This window comes from Periplaneta americana, chromosome 17 (assembly GCF_040183065.1).
Source record: "Periplaneta americana isolate PAMFEO1 chromosome 17, P.americana_PAMFEO1_priV1, whole genome shotgun sequence".
Lineage (NCBI taxonomy): Eukaryota > Metazoa > Arthropoda > Insecta > Blattodea > Blattidae > Periplaneta > Periplaneta americana.
The window spans coordinates 755,291-778,133 of record NC_091133.1 but is presented as its reverse complement, the minus strand read 5'-3'; the positions used below and the strand labels follow the sequence as shown (position 1 = coordinate 778,133).

Here is a 22,843-nt window from a genome sequence, read left to right as displayed (position 1 = left end):
CAGCATGCTGTTTTCGCTTATATGTATGTGCCGTTGTTCCAACATTTTATAAAACACTTGATGGGTTTTCATAGGAAAATCAACACTTTCCCACGCTGTTAAGTCCAAACCTAACTTCTAGAATCGCTGAGAAGACATTTATTTTCATCCTTTTTCTAAGTTTGTTCTTCACAATATTAACCTGGCTAAAAACTGGTTCCAATTCCACATTTGAATGTGGCAGCATTGGGACAGAAAAAGCAAATTATATTAAATTTGAAAAGGATTTTCACCAACAGAATTTTTATATTGATTCACTTCTTTCCAAAATTCTACAGTGGTAGACTGATTACCACATTTCCTTAAGTACCGGTATATGTTTTTTCATTGTTTTTCAATTCGCATTTCATAAAGCTATAGCCAAATCAATAAGAGGTACGGTAGCTTTACAAATTTTAGAACTTCGCTGTTACTAAACAGTGACATATTCTCGAAGATTTCTGAATTTTCAGGGAGCCTGTTCCGAATGTGACCTTTCGCCAGTGGCGACTAGTGAATTATTAAATTGGGGTTCACAATGGTACATGAATATTAAAAAAAAAACATTACTGTTTAAATGTTGTTCTTTTCTTACATACCTTTAATTTCCAATAATTTAAGACAAATAATTTCAAAATACTGGAAATAAAACTCGTTTTGAAAAAGTCTGACAGTAAATTTAAATAATAGATATGAAGACTACTACAGGGAAAAATCAAATTATTGCAGTAACAATGACCAAAGCTTGCATGTCTCTGAAAATTTATTTTGTAAGTTGTTTTCTATGAGGAAATGCAAAAGTTCAATTGTGTCACTCATATTCCTATAATCTGACGGTAGCATTGGTAAGGTGAACCCCAGCTACCCGGGTAGCTCAGTCAGCAAAGGCGCCTGTCTTCTGATCCGAAACTGCGCTCGGGCGTGGGTTCGATTCCCGCTTGGGCTAATTAACAGATTGGGATTTTTTTTCGAGGTTTCCCATAAACATAAGGCGAATCTCAGGTAATCTATAGCGAATCCTCGGCCTAATCTCGCCAAATACCAGCTCTTTATCACCAATTCTACAGACGCTAAATAACCCAGTAGTTGATATAGCGTCATTAAATGACCGACAAACAAAAGAAGCATCTAACTTTGCCGAAAAGTTGAGGATGACTTTAAAAATACCCGGATCGCTCGAATCTGAACTTTTATCATGGCCCCGAAGTGCTAGTTCGAATGCAGTGGACAAAATTTTAGAAAGGACATATCGATTTTCCGATATTTGGACCATAAGATCTATTAATCTGTGTGTGATTGTCAAAGAAAGGCAATATATTATAAAATATAGTGGCCGAAGTTCATGCTGTACTGACACATTCAACGTTTTCATTGTTCAATTAAAAAATTAATTTCACATCTTGTTCCGCTAATGTTTTTGAGTAGTACCGTATATAACAAATTACCACATTATTTAGACTATTAGGAAATTTTTCTCTGTAACAGAATTTTCTTAATTGATTTCATTTTAAAAATACGTCCGTTTGTTTGCAAGAAAGGAAAGAAGAAAATTGTTATTAAATTTTAATTGTTTATTTTACAAACGTAGGGATTAATATCAAAATTCTGTTACAGACAGTTTGTAGAACATGCTTTTGCAGATACATTGCAAAAAACCGTTTGAAATTATCTTTAAAAACGGTTTAGATATATCGGTTGTAGTACAATCCTGCATTGGGTATATATTTTTTCAAATTTGGGCCCCCCAATTTTTTTTTTCCAAAATATTTGTATTTGGTTGAATTGCTACAGCTATGAGCTCTCTACATACAAAAAATTAAAATTATACACCAAATAGGAAAAAAGTTTGAAAAGATACCATCCTCTCCCCTTCAGCAGGCTGTACTTGTTTTTTTTTTAAAGATGGGACATCACAGTTAAGCGGCCTAGGTTGGAAGTACAGTGCCATGTTGCCAATATGGACTACCACGCTGCCAGCTGATGGAATTTAGCAATTGTCGTTAAGATGGCTGACGTTAAAACATTCATTGACAATTGACACGAAGGTAAGAAAACAATACAAAAATCGACAGAGAATCAAAGACGAAACGTACCAATGCTAACATTGTGTGCACAATAATTTCGCCAAAAGGTGATCAATTTCTGTATATTACAACTGGTTGAATTGTTTATGCCTTAAATTTAATTAACTTACTTGTTTTGTATTATACATATAGCTCAACTGATGAATGAACGATTGCGTTTGTAAATTTAATAATCTGATTGGCTATGTATTGTATACTTTTAGTAGAGCCATCGATGTAGCTCAGTCGGCAGACTCACTGGGCTGCTGATCCAGAGCTGCGTTCGGGCTTGGGTTGGATCCCCCTTTGGTCTTTGGTTTCTTCCGAGGTTTTCCACAGCCGTGGGACTGAAGCCGGATGGTCTATGGCGAGTCCTTGGCATCAACCCCTTTGATTTGATTACCTGGTTGGGTTTTTCCGAGGTTTCCAGCCAACCAAAAGGCAAATTCCGGGTAATATTTTGGCGAATCCTCGGACCTCACCTCATCTCACTACATCTCGCCAAAACATTGTAAAAAATTGCACAAAATTGTAGAAAATTACTAAATTGTAAAACTATAAAAATTTGTAAAAATCGTAATTGTAATATTGTAAAATTTTGACTTGTTCCACATCTTAAAGCTTCATTGCTCATGTAAGATCTATGGAATAAAATAAATGAATGAATGAATTAATTAGGTGATTACTTATTTTGTCAATTCTGATTTTCAGCCTATAGATTTGTTGTCTATTCCATTTGCATAATTCATTAAAAAAAATTGTTCCTAGATTTTGAGGCCCCCAGAATCTTGAGGCCCTTATCAGAGGCACCATAGGCTCCTCCCCAAATCAGGCTCTGGTTACAGGTTCTATTATAAGTAGGGAGCGGATTTTTATGTGCTAAAAAATTTAAATACAAATTCTACGAGCACGTGAAGTCATAAAAGTCGCGACTATACTTGTTTTTTTTTTAAAGATGGGACATGACAGGAGCGTTGCGATCGGAAAAACAACTGAATATCACTTAGCGTGGTAGGCCTGTTGCTATGTAACAACGGTTGAGTTGCTAATTAATTAATCATTATGTTTGAAAACGCATGAAAATCACTTTATTGTATAAAGTTTAGAGTCATAAGTTGCTAGCAGAGTTTAATATGTCTAACTTGTAAATGTATAAAAGTTGGCTACCATGTACAGTTTATTCAAATCGTAACGATAGGTCTATTTAAATAATTAATAATGAATTCTGCAGGCAAAGCTAACAACATTGACACACAGCCATCACATAACCAACATCTAAAAGAGCCACGCCGGCATTAATTAATTCTGACACCTGACTTGAGCCCTATTATACAGTTTATTACGATTATAGTATTGGATACTGATCCCACATCACCATATTGGAAGAACAGCATCATCGTCAAATTAAATGTATATTACTATCAACATTAAACAACCCAATTTATAATATTAGTATTTATAAGACAATCATATTAATTTGAAATAACAATCAGGATAAAATATGAGACACACACCATGAAACATACGTTTGAATGGTTAAAATATGTTCAGTAATTGGAAACAGAAATATGAACACAATAAATGTATTCAAATACTGTAATTTGCAACTCTTCACATTCACAACATTTCTACCATAGTTTTATATTTTATTATTTTTATTTTTTATTCTTTTACATCAAGTTACTTCATTATTCCATGTGTGAAGACTTGCAAACATATATACTTTGGAACTTACACGTGTAGTTTAAATAATTGACAATAAGGGCTGTCATATAAGAATGTCAAAATGTATCATAACCATGTTGATATTAATAAGGTTAAGTTTGCATGTCACTAAATATGTATTGTATTTGTAGAAATTATGTACATTGATATTGCTGAAATGTACTTCATATCTGATGATGTTGGCCCTGACCAACGAAAACGTTTATACATCTTTGAAACATGTAATGTACAGGTTTAACACCTTAAACATATGTTGTGAAGTCAGTGACAGAAATAAATACTTTTAATATACAATACAGACTTCTCTGAAAACTAAAAAATTAATTGCAAAAAATCATATTCTTGCTTGCCCCGTGAACATATATTTGATTATGTGGATATTCACTACCATTCCCATTGTCTGTGCTGCTTAATTCAAATTTAAGAAATGTTCACATAAAGTTTTCCGGTTTCGCCTAATGATGACAATATCATCAGCAAATGCTAGAATTTGTGCTGATTTATAAAATATTGTATTTCCTATTTGTATTCCAGTCGATCTCACTACCTTCTCTAAGGCTATATTAAGGAGAAGGCAGGCCAGTGGATCCCCTTGCCTCAAAACTTTATTTATTTCAAAGAAATCAGTAGTTATGAATTCCTGAAATACTTTAGTGGCCCAAACAGGTAATATATATATATATATATATATATATATATATATATATATATATATATATATATATATATATATATATATACACATCTAGTATGTGAAAGTGAAAGCGTGGGGAGGGAAATAAAAGAGGAATAGAAGAAGAAATAAATAGAAAGAAAGATAAAGACAGAAATAAGGCAGAGATGAACAGTAATGAGAGGTCAGAACTTGCGACAGTTGAGAATTTAGCAGAGATATTTGATATGTGTAAAAAAAATTGGGGATATGATCAAAAAGTGCAAGTAAAGTCAAACTGGAAAAGATCGAGAAGTATAGGGGAGAGAGAAAGTGTAGAATAAAATATAAGTATTTATAGGAAGTGAGAATAGTGACAATGGATTGGGTGTAAGCAGAATAGTGAGAAAGTGGAAGTGAGCGCAAATAGGAATGAGTGAAAATAGTGAGAAAGGGTTAAGAGATGTGAACAAGTGACAGCATAAAATTAGTACTAACATTTGAACGTTGGAAGAGTAAATGATTAATAAATGCCAAAGAACAAATAGAGCAAATAATCCAATATGATAATTTATAGAGAAAAACTGAATTTGAGATTTTAGTGAATAGTAGTTAGAAGAAAAAGGGGGTGCGAAAGGAGTATACAATATTAGATATATTAGGATTAATGAACAAATAGAGAATAGCAATTGAAATATAGGAGAAATACTGTAGGGAAGATTGACCAAGTAACAAAAAAGGTACATAGTGTAATTGGGAGTATTTGTGTAGACGTGTACTGCAAATAATGTGTTATTGTAATAATATGTTAATGGTGGCAACGGATACACAAATGTGAGGTTCACCATTACATGTAAAGAAGTGCTGTGAAGAAATATATATCATATCATATCATATCATATCATATCATATCATATCACATCATATCATATCATATCATATATATAGTCCACACCTGTGGAGTAACGGTTAGCGCGTCTAGCCGCGAAACCAGGTGGCCCGGGTTCGATTCCGGGGTTTTCCCCCAATTCAATATGAGCAAATGCTGGGCACCTTTCGGTGCTGGACCCCGGACTCAGTTCGCTGGCATTATCACCATCTCATTCAGACGCTAAATAGCCTGAGCTGTTGATAAAGCGTCGTAAAATAACCTACTAAAATATATATATATATATGTATATATATATATATATATATATATATTTCTAATTTTCTGAAATTGGTATTATAAAGCCAACAGAAAAATACCAATATCTTTTCATAATATCTTACACGTATAACTATTTTTCCAAAGAAAGTTGGTAACTCTTACTTTGAAATTATTCTACGCAAAGTTGAAACCTAAGTCTTATCAGTGACAAATATTATGTATAAAATTCTGTGTGCGGTGGATATTTAGAGACTTCCATAAGTCATTTATTATAAAGCACACATGCGAACGAAGGACAGGCGGAGAATACATGTCGGAAAACGAAACATAACAGTAATGATGATAATAAACTGTAAATGTAAATACATATTGTAAGGACACTTATTAATTTATTTATCTTATTTATGGCAAGGAAAAAACCCCTTTGATGTTACTATGTTCTGATACTCGTGCAGAAGCTATTGCCTTGAATACATTTATTACACTCCTGCTAAACAATAAAAGTAACAAAGCACAATGTGTAGATTGCATAAATATAGGCTAGAACTATTTAAATGTGCAACACAAGGTTTCCTAATTCTCATATGGAATCGACAAGCTCCACCCAAAACATGGGCATAATCTATTGTAATTCAAATACATAAGAAAGGAAAACTAAATAACTGTGACACAGAAACATAAGCCCATTAACCATAGTATGTGACTAGTTCAAGGAAATGGGACGAAAAGCTGGATTTTTCATTTGTTTTTCCTTTTTATTGGGTCCAAAACGAGGATGAAATACTGTGTATTAAAAAATCATGGTTCAAGGTGCTATGGTTTTTAATATATTAGTTATTGAATCTTGATATTACATTATTTAGTTTTCGAGAAGAATGCAATTAAAGTTTTCGTTTGTTTTCTTAGGAATTATAAGAAAAATTTAGGAATTTAGGGAGCACTGTGTAAAACTACATCCAAGTTTAGTATGTAAAAAAAAAACCTACAAATAGCACAAAATATCAAAACATAGAAATGCAGTTTTTACACTGTAAATTCGTTATTTTGATTTTCTGTAAAATTTCCTTTTACGATTTTAGATCACTTTTCGCGCAACGGGTCACATATATAACATTTTTGCGAACATAATAGAAACTAGGGTTATTACGGAAATATTTAGGATAAAGTGCTTAACATAGATGAATAAAAATTTGCACTGGAATACGTATAAAAACACACTTCTTTTTAACTCATTCCTACAAGCGAAATATATTGAAGACAACCATTGCAATTGAAAGACATTTCGTCTGTGTGAAGGAACTTACATTTTTACATTTCCATATCCCGCATAATTCTTATCATATACATCCCATTACAATATTTTCTCGCATCAATGCGGGCGGGAGTCAATCTCACCTGACTGGAATTTGAAGAACAGTTTCCACGGACATCGCACTTGAATGCCTTCAGCCTGCGTGACGGCGTACATGTTCACTAAAATCTACACGTTGTAAAATATTTTTTACACAATTCGCATTTGAATGGCTTTCTGCATGTGTAACATAAATACGTAAGCTGCCGAAATTGCAAAACACCTTTAAAAAACATCGCATTACAATAGCCTTTCGCCAATGTGTATGCGTGCATGTCTTTTTAAGTATCTCATTACTGAGAAACATTTTCCACACACCTCACATCTAAATTGCCTTTCGTCACTGTGTATCAGTGCATGTGACTTTAAAACAGTTGCATCTGAAAAATACAATCCACATACTTCGCATTTGTGTGGTTTCTCGCCTGTGTGAATACGTGAATGTCGATTCAATTGTCCCAATTGTGAGAAGCGCTTTCCACAAACCTCGCATTTGAATGGCTTTTCGCCTGTGTGAATGCGTTCATGTGTTTTTAAGTACACCGAATATGAGAAACACTTTCCACAAAAATCGCATTTGAATGGCCTGTCGCCTGTGTGAATGCGAGCATGTGTGTTTAAATATTTTGAACTTGAAAAACATTTTCCACACACATCGCATTTATATGCGCCTTCGTCTGAGTGTATGCGAGAATGTTTATTTAAATTGGTCGAACTTGAGAAACTTTTTCCACAGGCATCACATTTGAATGGTCTTTCGCCTGTGTGATTGCGTGCATGTGTGTTTAAAATTTCCAAACTTGTAAAATAGATCCCACAAACCTCGCATTTGAATGGTTTTTCACGAGTGTGAATGTGCCCATGTCGCTTTAAATGTCCTAATTGTGAGAAAAACTTCCCGCACTCCTCACATTTGTATGGCTTTTCACCTTTGTGTATGTTTATATGTACGTTTAAATTCGTCGAAGTCGAAAAACACTTCCCGCACTTCTCGCATTTAAATGGGCGTTCGCCTGTGTGAATGCGATAATGTGCGCCCAAATTTCCCGCACTCGTGAAACATTTTCCACACACCTCGCATTTGTATGGCCTTTCGCCTGTGTGTATACGTGCATGTATGTTTAAATTCGTCGTTACTGCGAAACTCTTTCCACATACCCCGCATTTCAATGGCCTTTCACCTGTATGAATCATTACATGTCGTTTTAAATTAACCGATTGCGAGAAACACTTTCCACACACCTCACATTTGAACGGCCTTCTGTTAGTGTGTATGTGTGAATGTAAGTTTAAATCATATGATCTTCTGAAACACTTTCCACACACATCGCATTTGAGTGACTTTTTTATTTTGTCCATACGAGAATGGAGTTGCTGTGTTACAAGATCGTCGTTGCTTATATTAGAATTGAAGGAATTAAGGCTTTTGTCGCCGTTTGAACACTGACTCAATTTGTTTTTTCCTCGTTCAAAGCTGGCGTGTTCTCGAGTCACACTCTTCTCAACATTAAGGACAAGTCTGAAATTAAGTAAAAAATTTATCGGTGTTCCCTATAATCATCGTGGTGAGATAAAAATTCGTCAATCATTACATTAGAACACACACAGACATTCGTAATCACAAACCAAAAACTAATACATTTTTCGTTGCTGTCTTGCGTTTTAGACATTTTATTGGGGATATTTCGCGCGGTGATTAAAAAAATTGCATTGGATGGACTATATCAGCTCTGATTTCTTATATAACAATTATTAAATAAAATACATGCCTCAAATTTCGACCCGAGAGTGTATAATAAATTCATTAAAAACATTCACAATTAGCAACTTCCAATAATAAATTATTCAATTATTTCAACTGATTTTAAACAATGATCAGTATTCTATATAGTTCCACTTTTCTTATTTTTCATTTTTCTTTTACATGAAATTAAAAAAAAAAAACAAACATATTTTTCTAAGTTAGGAATCTTTCAGTCTTTCAAAATTCAATAAATTGATTAAAACTAAAGTATTATTTATGTATATAATAATTATTACTCCATTATATTATTGCATAATATTTTACATTTATTTACAATTGTATTTAATATTTTTCGTTTCGTTTTATTGTTTGAACTTTCTAATTAACCGAATCTTCTATGTTTTATCTTATATACTATCACTGTATTTCTTGTATTATTATTTTGATATTCATCACTTTACTTTTGCTTACATATATTTGATTACATAACGTAACGTAACGTAACGTAATATATACTAATAATAAATATGTAGGCAAAATTTTCTGGTAATTTTCGCTTTTCCAAAAATAACTGGTGTTAACATGTATAATTATTCATCCTGAGACCGAAAATCGCTTTTTGACATTTTTGTTTGTATGTCTGTCTGTCTGTCTGGATGTTTGTTACCTTTTCACGCGATAATGGCTGAACGAATTTCGATGAAAATTGAAATATAAAAATAAGTTCTTTATCATTTAGATTTTAAGCTAAATGGCATTCAAAATACTTCATTTAACAGAGCCTGAATTAAATCGAAATATGTCGCTTATTATTGCTTTTTTTGTGAAAAATGTTACATAACAAAAGTTCATTTAAAAATGATTTCCGATAAGTATTATTCTATGCAAAATTTGGTAGGTCTGATAGACTTTTAAAATAACAATACAATACGTTTTCACCGCCACCTCAGATTGTAGTGTTGTTGTTCCTGCAGTAATTCCCATGTGCAAAATATAAAATTTTTGAGTAGGAAGAAAAAACAAATTTATTTATTCCATGGCAATGGTAAATAGGAGATCGTGAATTTTTACATTTTCGAAAGAAAGAAATATAATTACATATCACTGTTTATGCTGTATCACTATTTAAGTTATTTGAAGGTTTCAGAACCATAGTGGGCCAAGCGCCATTTACTGAAGACGTAGAAAACAAGTGTTAAAATTAAGTTATTACCATAATTCAATGGAAACCATATAGGTAGTAATATAAAGTTTACACATTAAAACTAAATGATATGTCAATCTTCATTACACTATAGTTGCGTGTAATAACAAATAAGAAACATGTTAAAGGAATTGTTATTGCACCAAATGAGTGCTCTCTGGACCAAAATGATCGCAATTTAATTATTTAAATACAATTTCAATTAAGTAACATATTAAACGATTTATCCTTTTAAGAAACACGAATGTTCCCTGGATCAAACGTCTTATTTTAATTACGTAATTACTTCATATTTATTTCTAACAGGTGCAGCGGAGCGCATGGGTACAGTTAGTTTCTTAAACGCGAGTCACACGGGGATAGTTTACAGGAGTCAAGTGCTTGAAGCCTCTAAACTTGATGCTATATTTGTGATCACACGAAGACATTAAACTTGAAACCATGCTTGAAAAAAAGCGCGCGCTGAACGTATGCAGGCATTATGAACGCCCTGCAATCTTTGGGCTAAGTTAGAATTTAAATCTGTTAGTAGAATGTCGCAATAGTCGAAATGTGATAGCACCAATGTTTGTATGAGAATTCTTTTTAATTGAAAGGGTACAAAATTTTTCAGGCGATTTAATGAATGAAGGCTGGAGAGGACGGTCTTGCATGTGTGTGTGACTTGGACATTCCACTGTAAGGGCTGTAAAAAGTAATTAATCGCGCCGGCAATCTAAAGTAGCTTTTATGAAATTGAAACTCTTCTCCAAGGCGATTGGAACTTGACAATGTTCTCTGTTTTGATTCAAATCAAGATGAAGTCACTACCTAATAAAAAATGGCTATGTAAGATAAATTTCCTAGCATTTGATGAAAGAGATAAATATCTGAAAAGGGACACAACCGAATAATGCAGTTAAGTATGAGCAGAGAGACGAAAAGCTCCAGCTAGCTGCCACCGCAAAAGTAAAGCAACCTGTAAGTACAGATTAGCAATACTTGTCGCAACTTTCGAACTACGAAAAATAGCCAACTAGCACAAAGCACAGGGATGGCAGCCGCAGTAGAAATGTCGCCAATCAAGTAGTGACGTGATCGTACAGCAAAAGAGATCATGGTTCTCGAAGTATAGCAGAATAATAAAGCAGCAGAAATAGCAAGAGTTGTAGTGTGTTACTTGTAATGACAATGATAATTTAGTGAATCTTACGTCATTTGTGTACCAAGATGTATTGAGACGTTCATAAGAATAACCACACAAAATAATAGACAAAAACAGTATTATACATTGTAAGATTTAGTTCCTACGTCGCCATTAAATGAAGTTCTGAAGGAAAGTACACTCACCTCTCAGTCAGCACTTCATCCTCTTCTGAAGACACTTCTACTTTCTGTTCCTGCTGACCTGTATCCACATCCAATAAATCTTCCTGCAAAAGTGAGTAAATATTGAAGAGAGCTTTAACTGGCCATATGGGTCATTGGTTTCCTATATCAGACACCTCACTATTCAAACATAGTGAATCCAATCTAACTTCTCGATAAGGTTGTAATCACTTTTACACAAAATCCAATTATTCCCATGAACTGTTTGCTTCTATTCTAAGGCATGGAATCGAGTTTCAACCATGAACATATGCATGTTATGCATAATTAGGCTGCAAAATAGACAAACAGAATTTGCAAGAATATTTTAAGTAAACACTCGTATACAGTAAAAAAAGTTATATACTGAAACAATGTATTTCGTTGTTGAAAGTTTTAGTAGCTCAAAATGAAGACTCTCTAACACTTATCCTGTTTTTGACATACGATATTACAAAATAAAAATATTTACCACCACACTCGCATATTAATTTGCTATACAGATAGTTGCTGCGCATTCAGAAGATTCATAACCTCAAATGAAGGAATCTGGAATTTGTCGTCATTGTGCAAGCTTGTAAAACAAATGACAGACAAGAGAGGTTATGGAGGTCGAAATCCATAGGAATCGCTATAATTGACTATTTTATAACTGTAAGTCCAGAACACTACAAAAAATGTTAAAATGGTACATGCACTGTGAAACAAGTTGCGACATTATTACATTATTATTGTCATTATCATTAATATTATTTTATTGTTTTTCTGTAAAAATAAAGTGTTAACAAAGTTAGAGGACCTCCAAATCCTTTGTTTGTTTTGTATAAGCCTTTGCATCTCTTTTAAACCATCACTCAATGTCTGGAATAGTAATTCCTAGAACAGTACCAGTAACAACAAAATAAAAAAATCGTAAACTTGAACTGAATCTATTCCTAGGCACAATCATCTCATTGTATTAGAGGTAATTCTCCGTTCCCTATCACAAATATAATTGATAATTAATATTTTATTTAAAATCTAAAATGAAAACTGTCTAAGTTGTGAATGTTAAGGAAAAGTTAATAAAACAGTTAATATAGATCGACACTGTTAACACGTCTGACGTATTAAAGACACACTATTGGTATTTCTGTATACTGACAGTAAACCACTTACATCAACTTCAAATTTCACCATAGGAGAGCCAATAGGCTCTAGTGAGGTGTCTTCAACCTTTATCTCTGATTTGATATCGTAACTCGGGTCCACGCATTCTGTCTTCATGTCCGTCACTTCCAACTGCGATAAATTCCCTTCCTACAGAGCAAAAACACATCGTGAATAATGTTATATTAGCTATTTTAAAGATGACTTGATGAGTAACAGCCGCCAATCTGATTCTACGTGATAGTCATTGGCTAACGTGAATCATAATGTGTGCGCACGTGAGTAACAGAAGCAGATCTCAAATGAATGTGCTTTTTCTTTCCACATATTTAATTCAATTAAGATCATAACAAGTAGTGGCATGTAATCTATAAACACCGAGCAAGTGAGTGAAGAAAGGTTAATGATGTAGGACAGCAGCCTCAAACATAAGCTAATCTGGCAAAACTCGCTCCTTCCGAAATAATGCTGTTCGTGCCAGTGACGTCAAACACCGCATAATATGAAAAGATCGACTCGGTCACTTACAGTTTTACACATTGCTTTCCGTTAGCGTCCGTAGAGAAATGGTTCTGTCTAAAGTGGCTAGGAAAACTGAAAACTATGCGTAATGAGAAAGTTTGGAAAAAGATTATTATTTTGTTTACAGAAAATGGAACTAATAAGGTTGAGATAAAGGAATTTTTAGACAGTCTTTAAGCACCCAGTACCAGAGGAATGGATACATGATTTAGTCTTTCTTAGTCATATCACTGCATCTTAGTCAAAAGCCTACAAGGTAAAGATAGCTTAATAACTGACATGTATGATAAAATCACATCTTTTATCATGAGACTCACGTCACTGGAAGCCCAGCTGAAACTCGGGAACGTTAAAGGGTTACCTGGCTTTACACAACAGCAACATCTTAGATACAGTGAAATTTTGAAAGACCTTAGAATTTTTTTAGTAGGTTATTTTACGACGCTTTATCAACATCTTAGGTTATTTAGCGTCTGAATGAGATGAAGGTGATAATGCCGGTGAAATGAGTCCAGGGTCCAGCACCGAAAGTTACCCAGCATTTGCTCATATTGGGTTGAGGGAAAACTTCGGAAAAAACCTCGACCAGATAACTTAATCCGACCGGGAATCGAACCCGGACCACCTGGTTTCGCGGCCAGACGCGCTAGCCGTTACTCCACAGGTGTGGACTTTCTTAGAATATCATTTGAGCAGAGATTCAAGGAGCTTCATCTTTATAAAAAGGTTTTTGAATTGTTTACAACTCCATTTTCGGTTAAGTATAATGTGTATAGATTATGTACGGTATATATATATATTTTTTCTTTTTATTTTAGTAGGTTATTTTACGATGCTTTATCAACATCTCAGGTTATTTAGCGTCTGAGTGGGATGAAGGTGATAATTCTGGTGAAATGAGTCCAGTATTTGCTCATATTGGGTTGAGGAAAAACCCCGGAAAAAACATCAACCAGGTAATTTGTGCCAACCGGGAATCGAACCCGGGCCAATTGGTTTCGCGGCTAGACGCGCTAACCGTTACTCCACAGGTGTGGACTATATTTGTGTGTATATATATATATATATATATATATATATATATATCTGTGTGGGTGCTGATTTATACAATTTTGTATAGTTGATTAGCTTTGGTCATTTTTAATATTTTACACTTTTAAATTTAATGTTGACGCCAGTGGCGGCTGGTGGTTTGAAAATATGGTGGTGCACAACGGATATCGGAGAGGAGTTAAACATATTTTACTTTAAAGTTTAAAACCGTGTACACTTGAGGGCTATACATATAAAGATTATTTATATGCAATTAATAAGTAAAATGACTAGATACAAGCATACCTATTTATACAGAAAGTCCAAAAGTGGACGGGGTCGTGGATGGAGCTCTCTATATTACGATTTAACCTCATGAAAAACATTTGAGCACAGAATCGTCATCAGAATGCTACCAAGTACCAAGTCCAACGTTTTCGTTCTTAAAATTCAAATGCAGCTTTCGTAGACTGTCGGGAGATAGCAGCACTTATTGTCAGAACGACAACTTTACAACTTTAAAGCAAAATACAAGCTCCTTTATGTATTGTGCCGTTTGTGTGGATGCAGATTGAGAAAGTAATGTGCGAAATATGCGACTGTTCGTTGCACAAGCTGAATGAATACATTTTTCATGCTTATTACTTCGGACAAATGTCTAGTTGAAACAGATACTTTCCCAGGGAATTTAGTTTCTTCTGCACTGACGTTGGTGCCCAGGCCAGGGAGTGCGACAAACCATTCTCAATGAGAAAGCAGTAGACCACGCCACTAACCCCCTCTCCCCGCATTAGCCGAACATCTCTATAAACTACCTACCATAGGTTTTCAACAGCTTTGCAAACCAAGAGGCTCGAAGGCTCCTGCAGGCGTACAAAACAAGACGCCAGCTGCAGATAGTCATGAATGAAAATTGTAAAAAAATATATATATATATATATTTTTAATAGTAACAAAGCCGGGAGATTAGGAACATTACTGGAGGGTGTACAAACCTGCAACCCCCTTGAGAAACCGCCACTGGTTGACGCTCTTTAACATGAATGTTACAATGTACAAGTAAGTTATTTTATTATTCCCAAATATGAATGAATACACAAGTATGGAACATGTCCATTCAAAAAGCTTAGGGGCCTACTTTCATTTTCCTTACGCAAAGACCACTCACAGTATCACTTAATAACATGTTATGAATCAAAGGTGGTGTGGGTGTGCGTCTTATCACAGAAGCGTTACAATCAGCGCTCTCAAGGTTACATCATTCTACGATCGGGTTCCTTCGGTTTTGCAATGACCAACGATGCTTTTTCCAGTGCAGTTTTAACCTTGAGATCGCTTATGTAGGACATCAGAAAACATCTGGCCTGAATACAAATAGGTCTTGGAAATTATAATTCAAAACAAACTGTTATGGAGTAGAGACCAAAATCTCTCTCACATGATATCAAAGTTCCATACAGAGGTACCAAACAAAACCGAAGTTGAGCTGTGCAATAAGGTTTTGAGACAAGATTGAATTAATAACTATGGTTCTACATTACTCGATCAAGATGCAGGGTGAACAGTGGTAACAAAGACTAGCTGAACTTCGTGTGAAAAATTTTTCCCATGGGGTGATAGAACCAACGCACACTGCAAAATAAGAACAATAATTCATGACGCCATACACCACATAGCAACAGCACGGAACTCTAATTTATTCCACAGAATATAAAGTGTGAAATAGATGCTTTTCTCCACTGTTCAACAAACACTCAAAGAAAATATGTAGGAAGATTTTTCAGTTTACCTCTGATGAAGCCTTATTCTCTTCCATTCTGTTTGTGATATCATTTGGTACTAAGCCCAAAGGATCATCCTCAGGCTCCATCTTGATCAAATCCATCACAACTGAAAGAAGAGGTTATGTAACTGACAATGATTACGGCAATTGAACTGCTGAGAAACACTTAACTGCAACGATCAAATTCTCATCGTACTTTCTCGTACACATTTTCATACAACAACGATCAAATTCCCATCGTACTTCCTCGTACACATTTTCATACAACAAGTGTTTTATAAAATTATTAATATAACTCGTAGATTTCAGCTGTAGACCCACTACGAAACAACAATGTCCGACTTTTTTTTTTGCAAGAATAAAAGGTAATTTATTACATAGGTGTACCTTTTGCGTAAGAAATAACTTCAACGTCGGTTGAGCTGTGCAATACGGTTTCGGGACAGGATTGAATTAATAACTGTCATTAGAGAGGCTGATATTTATCCACTTGTAGCACAGTTTAGGATATAAAGTTGCGAAGCTCAATACTTAATAAATATGCAAACAGATAGTTGCTGACCACCAGGATCGTTACTATACCCTCAGCATAGACACTTTCCGAGCAGACGATAATGTATGTTCGGCTTTCTATTTCAGTGTATAGAGTTCAGTGAAATATTATATTATAACTTTATTGCATATCATTACTACGTTTTATTTAGTGTAATGTCCATAAGTTCTGTTTACTTCTTTTTGCATAATTTGTTGCAGAAATAATTACAAAACTGTGTTATTTTATTGTGAAGAGAATTTTACATGTTAACATAATCTATTCGCATCAACATTTTTTGTTTAGAATGGAAGCTATTTTCAGGTTTAATAAAAACGAATTTGTTGTGATTTTAATTTAGCGCATCTACCTTCCTTAATTGAGGGGTTGGGTGCAAGAAAGGCACTTCTCTCAAATGTAAGTTTCGAGAAAATTTATGTTGAAAATTCAAACCGTAATAATGTTACCTATGCACGCCTTTACATTTTGGCTACTCCTGACCTCTGTGATCACAGTATTGAACTGAAACTTGGTGATCATGTACATAACAGATCAGAGAACACAATAAAGCGTTTTACTGAAAAAGGGCATATCCTCTAAAATGCCCTTCTTGCACCCAGGCCCTCAATTGTAGATAGAAAATTTACCATACCACTCCTATGAAATTAGTGTACGTACAATTGTGTTACTTCGTCTCTTAGGAAGTAGATAGGCCTAAATACAATAATTCAGTACATACTCAATTGCAGTAATAAAATACAGACAAACTGAATGTGCGGCGTATCATACATGATATTAAGCTTAATTATAATGTATAAATGCCAATATTGAAGTAATGGTACCTAGTAAACATAACCTATAGGATGTTTAGGATTAGTGTAAAACTTGCTTATGTCTCCTATAGTGGGCGGAACATAAGTAACATTCACTTAATATTATTATTTGTTCTTTATAAATGCACATCAATAGATGACGACAATGATATGTATATATTTTATCAGAGACTACATCTCACTTGACGATATGTATCAGAGGAAGAACAATTGTTTGTATACATCTCAAGTCTGATTAGTGTAATATGTAGCAAAAGATCGTTGTATGCAGTGGAGGAGGAAGAGAACTGGCCACCCTAACCCATTATCTCCTGGCCTAGTTGTCTCATAAGTAGTGCCTTGTTGGGATCACTTGTGACGTTCAGACCTGTCTTCAGACAGTTGACTAAACAACAAACAACACGATGACTAAGGCGAAGTAGAAATTGCAACCTACCTCATAAACAATATTAGGACTTCCACCAAACTGGTATCAAACCAAAACTTTCATTCACCTACAAAACGGCAACGCACAAGGATCAAACGGGCCATGAAATATGGGCTATAATGCTGGAGTAGCCTAATGGGGTTATGATTCACATAAAAGTTACCAATTGATTATTTGTCACCAGTGGCGGCTCATGGATATTAAATTAAGGGGGGCTGCATACAAAAATAAACCAAACAACTTACTTTATTTAAAGATTAGTTCCATGCGTCTTATCTTGTAAGTTGTGTTTAAATGAGAGAGGCCCATGTTAGTAGATTTACTGGCATTTAAAAGTATCCTGCGGACAAAATTCCGGCACACCGGCGACGCTGATATAACCCTTGCTGTTGCGAGTGTCGTTAAATAAGCCATAATTTAATTTTTATATGCAGATTTGAACCTTAGAAATATCTAACTGGCGATGTTGTAGCTGGTTATATAATATATCTACACGATACATCAATAAATGAAAAAAAAAAAATAACTGGGCCAGAAATTGAATTCAGGATATTCAAGAGTACGCACCACAGCGCATGTCTCATTTATTGTGATGTAAGATGTTTCAGATTCCATTATGGTTTGAAAACATTCTAGCAATGGCTCCTTCTTCTCGTGAACAACATTTACTGTTCTTATTGTAAATCCATCTTGTTGCCCAGCTGATGGAATTGTATTTGAAACACATTAATCTAATACAGACTGTGTGGAGATCGAGAGAAGAAAGCAGGGATACAGGATGTATTAGCAAAAAATATGCGAGCCTTTGTATTTTGTTTAGCGGCTCTTTCCATTATGAGATTCAACTGATGGGTACTTAATTTCACATTTCTCCTGAATTGTTAAGGTACTGAACTGAATAGACTGTAAATATTGTACAGAATTAAACATTGTCGCACTTGTTATACTGATAAACTGCTGCAAATTTTGCAGCACCTGGAAACTCTGGATTCAAGGCAAGGGGTAGCAGGAGAAGGGGTAAAACTAACGCGCAAAGCATCCGAGACGAGACTGGCAGCTCCAGGGAAGGAAGTGGCTTCACCCTATAGTCCTTGTCTCTGGTTTCGCTCTGGCAGCACCAGGGGAGGAAGTGACTTCACTAACGATTGCGTGCATGTCATTGAGAGCGAAATTAAAAAAAAAAAAAAAAATTCGAGCCGCTAAATAGAGACTGTATAATAAATGTTTTTCACAACATAAAACGAGACAAGAGCCACAAATGTCTGGGGGTGCTGCAGCTCCGCAGCCCCTCTTCGAAAGCCGCCCCTGTATGTCACACTTTAGCTACTAAATTGTTCGTTAGTCTACTTGTAACCTTCGGGTCTAGTCAGACTTTTGTGCTCGTACAATTCGCAATAAGGAGAAATGGTTCATTTCGTAAGAGTTAAAATCAGTCGTTCATAAAATTACACAATAACAAAGTTCAACAATATACGACACTAGTATTCCAAGTTAAATTCTCTACTGCAGCTGCAAGAGTTACTGACATTTAGGCACACAAACCGCTACCACTGGTCTCGAAGACTTTAAAATTTCTTTACAATATTATTTTGTAACTTTGCAATTTTACTGGTTTGTTTTACAAGGCTTTACCAACAGTCTAGCGTCTGGGTAAAATGCAGGTAACCATGCCAGCGCAGCGCCGGAAGTTACGCAGAATTTGCTTCAGATGGGTAGAGGGGGGAAAAAACGGAGAAAAATCTCAATCATTAACTTGTTTGAATCAAGACCCACGGGTTTCATGTTCCATACTACCATACTAACCATTACTCCATAGTTTGTCAGCTATTTCCATGCAGTCATTTGGGGTAAGTCTGTACCGGTCAGTGTAACTCTGTACTAGTCCCCAATCTGACTAAAGATTTAATATCATATTCCTTAGTGTAATATCTATGTACTCAGGCCATCTCTATAAACTAGAATCCCTATGCCTTGGTTTATATTAAATGTATTTATTTATTTAATCCACTCAACAATGTAATTACAGAGTAGAGAAAAGTGAAAATAACAGTAGTAATACATAAAATATGGTAATTTAAACTTAAATTTAAACAATTACAATCCAATATTACTCAACAAAAGATATCATGCAAATATTATATGTAAATCTCGGTAAACAAAAACAAAACTATTTAAAGTAGGCCTATAAAGAAAACTTATATTATATTAAAGTAATAGAGCAAGTGAGTATTATTATTATTATTATTATTATTATTATTATTGTTATTATTATTATTATTATTATTATTATTATTATTATTATGTCCCGGTCCCTAAAGAATAATAAATTAAAGTTGCACTTGGTTAAGTATTGCATTCTGTTTACAGCAGCTAGTTTATGAACAAATTTCAACTTTATATTGTAAGTATATAATTTTATCATACTGTTACGATTATTGCAAGTATTAATACTTATTCTCTCCTCTTTAAAATACAATAATAACCACGTGACATACATAGCCCTGTCTTGTAAATTAGGAAATTAATCGGACTGGGCTGTTTTGATCCCGATTTCAGGGATATTTGTACCACTACAAAGTTTGCCTTATAGCACTGACTCTATTACAAACCGTTAAATATGATTGTAAAAAAAAATTGTTAAATACCTTGAGACAATACATAACATTAATATCAAATGTAAGTACTAGATCTACTACAGACACACTTTAAATTTATACTGAAGGATTAATTTTTTCTAATTCCCGCACAGCTGTCTTATTAATGAATTTTTTTTACCTTCTGAATTTAACCACCGTTTCAATTTGTATACACGTCTTGGATTTTCATAATGCGTCGAAATTTTTTACAATGAAATGCTAGATCAGGCTCTGGATGATACAATGATTGGTAAACTTGATCAACGATTATTATTCACGTGTGTAGACTAACTGTAGTAACTTTCGAGGAATATCACTTCTGTTGACATCGTACAAAATTGTGTCCAGTATTCTTTTGAGAAGATTAACTCCATATGTAGATGAAATTATTCGGGATCATCAGTGTGGTTTCAGGTGTAATAGATCAATTATTGATCAGATATTTTGTATTCGACAGATAATCGAGTAAAACTGGCAGTATAATGGTACAGTGCATCAGTTATTCATAGTTTTTGAAAAGGCATATGCCTTGGTTAAGAGAGAAGTTTTGTATGATATTCTTATTGAATTTGGTATTCCCAAGAAAGTAGTTCGATTAATTAAAATGTGTCTCAGTGAAACATACAGCAGAGTCTGTATAGGTCAGTTTCTGTCAGATGCGTTTCCAATTCACTGTGGGCTAAAGCAAGCAGATGCACTATCACCTTAACTTTTTAACTTTGCTCTAGAGTATGACATTAGGAAATTCCAGGATAACAAAGAGGGTTTGGAATTGAACGGGTTACATCAGCTGATTGTCTATGCGGATGACGTGAATATTTTAGGAGAAAATCCGCAAACTATTAGGGAAAATACCAGAATTTTACTTAAAGCAAGCAAAGAAATAGGTTTGGAAGTAAATCCCGAAGAGACAAAGTATATGGTTATGTCTTGTGATGACAATATTGTATGAAATGGAAATATAAAAATTGGAAATTTATCCTTTTAAGTGGTGGAAAAATTCGAATACCTGGGAGCAACAATAACAAATTTGGAGGAAATTAAGCACAGAATATATATGGGAAATGCCTGTTATTCGGTTGAGAAGCTTTTATCATCCAGTCTGTTGTCAAAAAATCTGTGAATTAAAATTTATAAAATAGTTATATTACCGGTTGTTCTTTATGGTTGTGAAACTTGGAACATAGATTAAGGGTGTTTGAGAATAAGGTGTTTCGGAAAATATTTGTGGCTAAGAGGGATGAAGTTACAGGAGAATTGAGAAAGTTACACAACACAGAACTGCACGCATTGTATTCTACACCTGACATAATTAGGAACATTAAATCCAGTCGTTTGAGATGGGCAGGGCATGTAGCACGTATGGGCGAATCCAGAAATACATATAGAGTGTTAGTTGGAAGGCAAGAGGAAAAAGGACCCTTGGGGAGGCCGAGACGTAGTTGGGAATATATTAAAATGGATTTGAGTGAGGTGGGATATGATGATAGAGACTGGATTAATCTTGCTCAGGATAGGGACCAATGGCGGGCTTATGTGAGGGTGGCAATGGGCCTCCTTGTTCCTTAAAAGTCAGTAAGTAAGTAAGTGAATTTCAAATCCTTTATAGCTTTTAGTATAGAGATTTTTTAAATTTCCTCATTTGGATATTGAATAAACAGTGAATATCCAAGAGGTTATGAGAATTATAAATTTAAAATAAAAATCTATTACTGTAGTTATGTCTGCTATGCAAGTGTCTTAGAATCGCAATTGGCAAACTAGCTTAATAATTTACAGTTTCTTAACTTAGAAGACATAATTGACTCATTGATTCTGAGGTATGGAACGCATATAACATGAATTTTCCTCTAAGCACCTCAACAACTTGATACTAATAATCAGGGACGACGTCAGGATTTATAATCTATGGGGCAGAAGTGGGGCGAGACATTAGCTTGGAGAAGTGGCTGTGTTAAAATGATTTTATTAATTGTTATGTGTAGACTGATTTCAAATTTCAAATATTTTGGCCTGAAATTCTGTGTATATACTTTCCAGACCCTCATAAATAAAACTTACTATACAATTTTTATTTTTATTTTACTAAAAAATAATTTAAAATATTTTATGCACTAAAGTGTAAAAACAGAAAAAAATTCAACTCTAGCATAAAGAAAAAATAATATTAAAAGAACTATGAATGTTAGGTATAATCGTGAGAGTAAGTTTTGTTAAGAACACTTAAAAAAAAAAAAAAAAAAGTCATGCTTGCAATACAAAATCTGTAGGAAGAGTAGCATCTTCAGCAATGCAAAATTTACAGAAAATGAAAGTAGAGAAAATTGACTTCAAGGTTTAGGATGATAATAATGAGCCCGATCTCTATCTTTTTTATTTTCTAGGCTTTTTGAAATATATAGGCCTAGCTTATTATATGCAGAACTTACCCTTATATAAACTACCACGCTGTGCACACCTAACCTGCACTAGTCAATAAAGATGGCTGAAAAAACTATGTAAACTAATGAAAACAATATACTAGATAACTATTATTTACAAGTCACTATAGACTGTAGACACTATTATAACATCAAGAGCTCTAAATCAGGAAAGCTACAAGTGGTCCAACTAGAATCATCCGAATTCTTAAAGACAGAGGAACTTCAAAACAACATTAACAAAAACGATGTATA

At 34.3% G+C, this 22,843-nt stretch overlaps 1 protein-coding gene across 1 annotated transcript in view; it reads right to left on the bottom strand.

Annotated features, from left to right (window-relative positions):
- Positions 1 to 5,707: 5,707 nt before the first annotated feature.
- LOC138693368 (zinc finger protein 665-like) overlaps positions 5,708 to 22,843 on the bottom strand; it is a 33,382-nt gene continuing 16,246 nt past the window's right edge. Inside the window, exons 6-10 of the mRNA XM_069817288.1 lie at positions 17,407 to 17,513; positions 15,747 to 15,847; positions 12,413 to 12,553; positions 11,237 to 11,319; positions 5,708 to 8,478 (exon numbers count right to left, since the gene is read on the bottom strand). Of these exons, the coding sequence (XP_069673389.1) occupies positions 7,200 to 8,478; positions 11,237 to 11,319; positions 12,413 to 12,553; positions 15,747 to 15,847; positions 17,407 to 17,513 (1,711 nt within the window). The 3' untranslated portion in view covers positions 5,708 to 7,199. The remainder of the gene's footprint in view (positions 8,479 to 11,236; positions 11,320 to 12,412; positions 12,554 to 15,746; positions 15,848 to 17,406; positions 17,514 to 22,843) is intronic.